The sequence below is a fragment of the Eulemur rufifrons genome, chromosome 9 (genome assembly GCF_041146395.1).
Source record: "Eulemur rufifrons isolate Redbay chromosome 9, OSU_ERuf_1, whole genome shotgun sequence".
Lineage (NCBI taxonomy): Eukaryota > Metazoa > Chordata > Mammalia > Primates > Lemuridae > Eulemur > Eulemur rufifrons.
The window spans coordinates 609,932-618,261 of record NC_090991.1 but is presented as its reverse complement, the minus strand read 5'-3'; the positions used below and the strand labels follow the sequence as shown (position 1 = coordinate 618,261).

At 54.4% G+C, this 8,330-nt stretch overlaps 1 protein-coding gene across 3 annotated transcripts in view; it reads left to right on the top strand.

The window, feature by feature from the left end:
• Positions 1 to 2,763: 2,763 nt before the first annotated feature.
• The window catches only part of MPRIP (myosin phosphatase Rho interacting protein), a 140,789-nt gene continuing 135,222 nt past the window's right edge, over positions 2,764 to 8,330 (top strand). For 2 of the 3 annotated variants that reach the window (XM_069481838.1, XM_069481839.1), the window contains exon 1: positions 2,775 to 2,971. In XM_069481838.1, the coding sequence (XP_069337939.1) occupies positions 2,849 to 2,971 (123 nt within the window). In that variant the 5' untranslated portion in view covers positions 2,775 to 2,848. Of the gene's footprint in view, positions 2,972 to 8,330 lie in introns of all 3 variants that reach the window. The other variant, XM_069481837.1, reaches the window with a different exon arrangement.

Here is an 8,330-nt window from a genome sequence, read left to right as displayed (position 1 = left end):
TGAGGAGGTTGAGCTCGCCCCGATACCTTCCCAGTCCCTTGCATGGCTCTTCCTCCGCCTCTCTGCACTCCCAGCAGTAGCGAAGTGCTTCCTTCACTGACACACCCTCTGGTTGCAAGGCTGTACTCTTGTGCTCCTGTGCAGAGCGCCCTTCTCTCCACGTTCTCTGGCTGGTCACCCAGCCCCTGCCTTCTCTCAGAGCCTTCCCTGAAGCTGCCCACAGGGCTGCATGCTGCTCATCTGGGCCCCTCCACACCCCTCCTGTTTCTGTCTGTCTCCGCTGGCTTGAGTGTGAGCTCCTGCTGGGCCGGCAGCCTCTCAAGGGCTGAATCAGACTCTTCTTTACACCCAGCTGTGGACCTGGGCCCCACCCCGCCCACCCATGGCAGGTGCTAGTGTGTCTACTGACCTGAGCAGAACATGCCAAGCATTTTCTTAAGGGAGGTGGCCTTGAGACACGGGTAGGACTTCAAAAAAATTTTATTTTAAAACAAGTTGTGCATGTGCACAATACCAAATCAAAAAGGAGCAAAAGGGGCCAGGCGCGGTGGCTCACGCCTGTAATCCTAGCACTTTGGGAGGCCGAGGCGGGTGGATCGCTCGAGGTCAGGAGTTAGAGACCAGCCTGAGCAAGAGCGAGACCCCATCTCTACTAAAAAAATAGAAAGAAATTATATGGACAGCTAAAAATATATATAGAAAAAATTAGCCGGGCATGGTGGCGCATGCCTGTAGTCCCAGCTACTTGGGAGGCTGAGGCAGGAGGATCGCTTGAGCCCAGGAGTTTGAGGTTGCTGTGAGCTAGGCTGACGCCACAGCACTCTAGCCCAGGCAACAAAGCGAGACTCTGTCTCAAAAAAAAAAAAAGGAGCAAAAGGGCATACAATGGAAATCCAAAGTAGGTCCTCTCTCAACCACCCAGCCCCTCCCTGGAGGCCACCACTGGCGTCAGTTTCTGAGTATTCTGTTGAGGCAAAGAATCGCCAGCCCTCCCCCAACCTTTACCTTTTATTTCGCAAAAATTTAAAGCAACAGAAAAGTTGCAAGAATAGTACAACAAACGCCCTTTGCTAGATTCAGTAATTAACATGTTGCCACATTAGGCCAAATAGTTTACAAACATTATATCATTTAATGCTCATGACACTCATACAATTAGGCCAATTTTGTACGTGAGGTCACTGAGGCCCCAGGCAGGTTAAGGGACATGCCCAAGGCTGCAGAGCTTCTGAGGGTGGAGCTGAGCTTCCCCCTTAAGGACTTTGATCTGCCTTCCTACAGCTGCCTGTGGAGGAAAGCATTTTCTTACCCCAAGCTGAAATCCACCTCCCTGGGACACTCACCGGATGATCAGTGGAAAAGTACACAGCTCTGGGAGCATTTGCTACTCCTCCGAAAACCTCCTTTATTCCCTGAGCAACAGCTGCTGTCGCTGCTGCTACCACATGCTTCAATGTCACCTCCCCTGTGAAGGCAGAGTTAGCTCACTCCTGTTTAAAAACTCTCCACGACTCCCGACTGCCAGCCAGATGACATTTACGCACCTGGGCTTGGAATCCGAGGCCTGGTGATCTGGGATCAGGCCCTCTCGGAATCCCTCCTGCTGCTTCTCCCGCCAATCCGCCTCCAGCCTCACCAGCCTCCTACGGGGCGCTCGCATTTCCCCTCCTCCGTAAAGCTGCCCTCATTTTCCCAAAGAAAGCATTTCCCCGCCTCCGTGCCGCCCGGACCTCCTCCAGGTTGTCTGTGGCCAGGAAACCGGAAGACGCAGAGCTGGAGTGACAGCTCAGCCCATTCCTAGCAAAGGGACCCTGCACCGCACGCCCCTCCGGTGTCTGAGCCCTCGCGTCCTCGGGCAATGCTGGGGGAGGAAGGCCCTGCGCAGCAGCCGGCAGACGGTCCACCTCACTGGTCTATAATAGAGCCGACAGCTCTTCCAGGCGCTGGCAGCGTCTCGCAGCCATCCCGCCGAGCACTGCCTCCTATTACCTCACTTCCCCGCGCCCCAGTCTCCTCCTATGGAAAACGGGGGCGATGCCGGAGAGGCCGTGGAACTTCAATGCGCTGAGGCGCGCGGAGCGCTCGGCGCGGAGCCCGGCCCGCGGCGAGAACGCCAACCGCGGCCGCGACGGCGGGGCCTGGCTCGGTCGGCGCTGACCGGACGCGCCGCCAGCGGGGCCCGGGAGCGCCGCGCGGGCGCGAGGGGAGCCCCCGGGCCGGCCGAGGCGGCCCCGCCCGGGCCCCGCAGCTGTCGCGCGGGCGGGCCGCGGCGCGGGTCCACCAAACCTGCCCGCCCGCGCGCGCCGCCCCCTCCGCCCGCACACACTGCCTTGCGCCGGCGGCCTTGGTCCCGCCCACCACCGCCATTGGCCCAGGGGTTCCTTTGTTAGCCGGAGCGCGCCGCCGCCATTGGCCGGCTGGGCCGCCGATCGCGCCGCGCGCGGCCCCGCCCCGCGCCGCCCGGCCCTCCCCCGCGCGCGCGGCCCCGCCCCGAGTGTGCGCGCGCTGCGCTCGCGTTTGCAGCGGCTGCCGGGCGCCGAGGGCAGCGGCGGCGGCGCGGACGGGCCGGGCCGGCGGCGACCGGCGCCTGGGAGGCGGGCCGCAGCGGGAGGCAGCGGGCCCCGGGCCGCGTCCATGGGCCCGCGGCGGCCGGGCGGCGGCGGTGCGGGCGGGCGCGGGGCGTCGCGCGCGCTGTGAGGCCCGGGCGGCGCAGGAGCCTCGGCGCGTGCAGCGAGCCGCCGCCGGGGGCGCGGGCCGGGCCTGCGGCGGGGCCGGCGGGGGATGCGGCGGCGGCCGCGTTGAGCCCGAGCCCGCCCGGAGCGCCGCCGCCGCCGCCGCCGCGCCGACCATGTCGGCGGCCAAGGAGAACCCGTGCAGGAAATTCCAGGCCAACATCTTCAACAAGAGCAAGTGTCAGAACTGCTTCAAGCCCCGCGAGTCGCATCTGCTCAACGACGAGGACCTGACGCAGGTGAGCGGGCGGCGGGGCCGCGGCGGCGCGGGGGCGCGGCCGGAGGCGACAGGGAAGCTGACGGGGAGCGGAGGAGCGTGCGCGAGCCCTGGGGGGGACCGGGATGGGGGACGGGAAGTGTACGGACAGAGCCGGGACAAAGGGAAAATCCTCAAGTATGCCGAAAAATAACATCCTTTCCCGTTCCCATAGCCCTGCCGTGTGATTCATGCTTTTTGGGTGACTCAAAAATGCCTGGTTTCCCTTGGTAGGAACAAAGCGCTTGGGGATTGCTTGCTGCTTGGCAGGACCCCCTTCCGAGCCTGTCTCGGGACGAGACTTGGACTTGTCCATCCAGAGCGACCCGGGGAGGGGTATTGTCTGTGTGGACTACGGGCTTCCGTCTGGCGACCCAGCCTGCTCTGTTTCTGAACCGTTGTCACTGTCAGGGACGGGAAGAGGGGAAGGGTCTCCAAGTCTGGGAGGAGGGTCTTGCTCTTGAACTTGAGCTGGAAAGGTTTGGTTGGGGAGAGAGCTCGGGCCGCCCTGCCGACCCTGCCTGCCGAGTTCTCAGCTCCCTGGTGGAGGAGGGAGACCTGTGGGCCTTCTCCCAGTCTTACCTGTCAAATGACGGCTTTAGACTAGTTTAGTAGCTCCCAAACCTGCATCAGAGGCCTAGTCGTTAATATCAGAGTCCCAGGGGCCCACCCTGGAGTGGTTTAGGAGATGGGGCATTTGTGCTGGTCAAAGGTCCCCAAGAGGGACAGTCTCCACTGGCCCTTGGGAGCCCCCGCACTGCTTGCCCTCTGAGCTCCTAGTGTTCCAGGATTCCAAGCCGTGTTTGCGCCTCCTGGGGATGTGCCTGTGCACCCTCCTTGGCTCCCCCAGCCCCCCATCTCCATCCTTTCCAGAGCTGCTTTGAACCTCCTGCGTGAGGCCAGGGGAGCTGCCTTCACATTCCAGTCCAGTGTGACCTAGTTGTAGCCACTCCTTTCGCAGAAGAACCCCTTAGATGGAAAACATTTCTTTGAAGTGAACCGGCCTGGTTGTTTTTAATGCCACTTAAGTGCACACAGGGTTTGACTTGTTTACACGGCAGACCAGAGTCGGGTGGCAGGGCAGGGGTTATGGCCGGGGACACGGTGCCTTTCTCTGAGGTCAGGTTTCCAACTGCCAGGAAGAGACTTCATCTAACACCGAAAAACTCAACTTCATCCAAAACCAAAAGGCAAGGCCGCAAAGTCATGGATTGTTAGACACAAAGAGACAGATCAGCTTGGGAAGAGCAGAGCTCAGTTCCCTTGGAAGGTGTTCTGTAGTGCAGGGGATAGAATTTAAGGGACAAGAACTTGTTTCCCTCTTCCTGTCTGGAGGCTTTTCCTGGGAAACAATTTATGTGGTGAGGAGGAATCAGAAGACTTTGCTTCTAGTCTTGGCTGTCACTTTTAGCTGTGTGACCTTGAGCAAGTCTCTTTACCTCTGCATATTTTAATTTCCTTATCTGCAAGTTGAAACTAGTGATCCCTGGCCTACCTCCTTCACTTGGCTATTGTGAAACGAAATAAATGATATTTTGTTAAGCTTTTTTTTCTCTCACAATTTCACAAACAAAAACCAGAAAACTGCCCACAGAAAAGGCACAGGTTTTTCTGGGACAGGTTTTTAAGTTTCCTGGGTATTCTATGCAACTGCCAAAATTGGTAAATTAACACCTCACCGGAGCTGTTCTCTGATCCTTCAGCTTAAACTGGAATGGAACCTGCTTTTTTGAGTAGAATCTGTTAAGATTTTTTTTAAAAAAAGATCTGTTGATTATTAATTGGATTCAAGGGGGCAGGCAGACTTAAAATACTGTACTCTTCCGCTGTATTCAGAGTTGAATTGTGGGTTTTGAAACAGGCCTGAGACCTCCAGGGCACAATTGGAATGGTAGTTTCTGAAATAATAAGTGGGGTTATTTGTGCTGGGAGAGATTAGCCTAGCCTTCTACCTCCTGGGATCTTTCAGGAAGAAACTGCTCTTGAAAAGAGAGGAGGGAGATTCAGGGCTGTTGCCAACAGTCTTTGCTGCTGCTCTCTGCATCCGGCCCTCCCCCAGGCTCTCTCATCCTTAGGGCTCCATTAGGAAAACCTCAGCCAGTTGGTTCCCATTGGTCTCCCTCAAGCCCCTGCTTCCTGCTGCCCCTCCCTGCCCTGAGCTTATTTTAGACCATCGGAGCTGGCAGATACATCAGCAATCTTTGAGACCACCCCCTCTTTCATAGGCGAGGACACTGAGGGGGTGGGGGACGTGGTGAGCGTGACAGCCTCGACCAGCTTTTGCTCTTGGGATGTCGTCTTCCCAGGAGCAGTCGTTTCTCTGAGCCTTCTGGTTTGAGCTTTATTTCCTCAGCTGTGGGTTTTGTTTGTTTTTCCCCTAGAGAAGTACAAAAACCTCTTCCAGGGACTGTTTTGTGGCATCAGACCTGGAAGGGGACGTGGAGGTCGGCTAGTGTAACCACTTCCTTTTACCGGTGAGAAGACTGAAACCCAGAGAAGGGAAGTGACCTCTCCAGTTCAGGGACAGAGCCAGGATTCATGAGCCACCGTTCAGGGTCTGCAGTGGGCACTGCGTGAGCTCGTGATGAGGACAGTAGTGTCAGGGTGGTCTGGTGCAGAAGGTTCCCTGAGACTGCTGGCTTAGAGCAGAGGAGTTCTTGTTTCTTCCTCACTGTGGGAGCTCAGCGTGATCTGGGATAAGTAGTAAGCGACCATCCCTCATTACTTGTCATTCCACCCGCCAGTGCCAGGCCCATGTTCACGGCGAGCTTTTGTCCTTCAGTCCTGTGCGTTTCTCTTAGACCTGCAGACTCAGATACACACTTATACCTTCTCTAACCCGAACTGTGTGTGTGTATTTGCCCTGCAGTGTATTTTTTTCTGCTTAACAATATGTCTTAGGGCTCTTTTCATGGTGTTACATGTAAGTATACCCAAATGGTTTTGCGTACTGGAATGCTAAGGATGTACCATAACTTAACTCATTCTCTTATTGATGAACATTGAGGTTATTTATGGATTTTGTTGTGAATGCTTCAGCAAACAGCTTTATAAATGCTTTTGAGTGTGTGCGTGCGTGCGTGCAGGATTGCAAGTATTTTTCTGAGGGCAGATACCTAAAAATAGAATGGTTGGGTTGACATTAAGCACATTAAATTTTTTTTTTACAGATACCACCAAATTGCCTTCCAAAAAAGGCTGTGTCATAACATTGCCAGCACTGGATATTATCAAATGATTTAATTCTTTAATAATTTCCCTAATTACCAGTGAGGGTAAGCCTCTTTTTATAACACTTTTTAAAAAAAAAAATTATTTAATTTTACTATGAAGGGATGAGGGGTTGTGAGGAGGGGTGTTCAGTTGCCTTGTTTTTGTTGAGACAAAGTCTCACTCTGTCGCCCTGGGTAGAGTGCAGTGGCATCATCCTGGGCTCAAGCGACCTTTCTGCCTCAGCCTCATGAGTAGCCGGGACTACGGGCACTCGCAGCATTGCCCAGCTGGGTTTTTAACTTCTTTTTGGTAAGGACGGGGTCTCACTCTTGCTCAGGCTGGTCTTGAACTCTTGAGCTCAAGCAATCTTCCCGCCTCGGCCTCCCAGAGTGCTGGGATTACAGGTGTGAGCCACCTGTGCCTGCCTGGCCCTCTTTTTATAATACTTGAGTAATTTTGTGTCTTTTGTGGATTGCCTGTTCATATTGTTTTGCGCATTTTTCTGTTGGGATAGTTTTTTCTCCCACTGATTTGTAGGATATACATATTTCAGGTCAGGTGTCCACAAACTTTTTTTGTAAAAGGCCAGCTAATAAATATTTTAGTCTTTGTGGGCCTTGTGGTCTCTGTGATAATGGTGCAACTTTGCCATCTTGGCCCCAAAGCGGCTATAGGCAATACATAGACTAACGGGTATGGCTGTGTTCCAATAAAACTTTATTTACAAAACCAGGCAACCGACGTGATTTGCTCTTGGAACCGTAGTTTGCCAACCCTGCTCTAGATATTAATGTGATGTCTGTCATATATTGCAGGTATTTTTTCCCCCACTTGCCTTTTAAATCTATGTGTGGTGGTTTTTCTTTTTCATGTGGTAGTTTTAAATATGAATGCAGTTAAATCTCTTTTCCTTTATAGTTTTTAGTTCTATCCTCGAGTTTAAGGAGGCCTTCTTTCCAAGATAGGTAGATCTGGTGGTGGTGGAAGGAGTTGTCAGGGACAGGACATTGTCTGTTAATCAGGCAGGGTGGGGTGGGGGTTGAGGAAACCAGGGTGGATGGAAGTACCTTTAACAGAGATTGAGAATAACGGATCTGGAGTAGACTTAGGGGGTGGGAGGGGTCAAAAATAACATGGTAAGTTTGCCCCGGTGGAAGTGGAGTCACCCACTCGGGCAGCAGGAGGAGGGGGTAGAGCCTCGGGCAAGGGCATGGTGGGGTCTGGTGGGCGTTCTGGAGTCCAGGTGTGGAGGTGGTTGCTGAAGTGATGGGCGGTCGTTCGGGAGGCTGTGGAGAGGGCCAGGCAGAGCAGGCAGAGGGAGGCCCTGTGCAGTGGGCAGGCAGCAGGGGGCGGGTGCAGAGGCCAGGAGGTGAATCAAAGAGGCTGGAGGCCAGTGGGAGAGACAGGTCTGGAGTGCGGGTGTTTGGCCTCCACATCCCCCTCCAGCCTCTGTGTGGGTTTGCAGGGTTCCTGGTGGGTGCGGACCTGGGAGTGAGGTCTCGTTCTGCTGCTGAGTGTGTGGCCTGGGGTGTTGCCTGTCTGCGGAAGGGGCTGCTGCATTCAGGTGTCCTTCTGGTCCTCTGTCTGTGCTTGTTTTGTTGTGGGACGTTGGTTGGGTCATTTTCCTCCTTCTGGAAATGAGGCTGGTCTTGATCTCTCCCAGTGCTCCCAGTCCTGCTGGTCTGTTCTGCCCTGGCTGTGCCCGTTCCCCATTGCCAAGGCTGTGGGGGCCTCAGGGTAGGAATCGCTGACTTGGGGGCGGGGGCTCTCTTTGTTCCTGTGACATTCTTGTAAGTTCCAGGGCACAGAACTTCCTTATTTGACTTAATGTTTATCTCAGAAGGAATGGGAAGGTTTCATGCTCAACTTTTTTAGAAGATTTGTAAATCTTGGGTTGGGTTGGTGTATCGTTTGGCAGGGGGTGTGTCAAAAATCTCAGACACACAAAATCCCATTAAAAATGGCCAAAGAACACATGAAAAGATGCTCAACACCATTAGTCATCAGGGAATCCAAATCAGAACCATGATGAGATACCACATCATACCCACTAGGATGGCTAGAATTAAAAAAACAAACAAACAAACAAAATGGAATGTAACAAGCATTGGCGAGGATATGAAGAAATT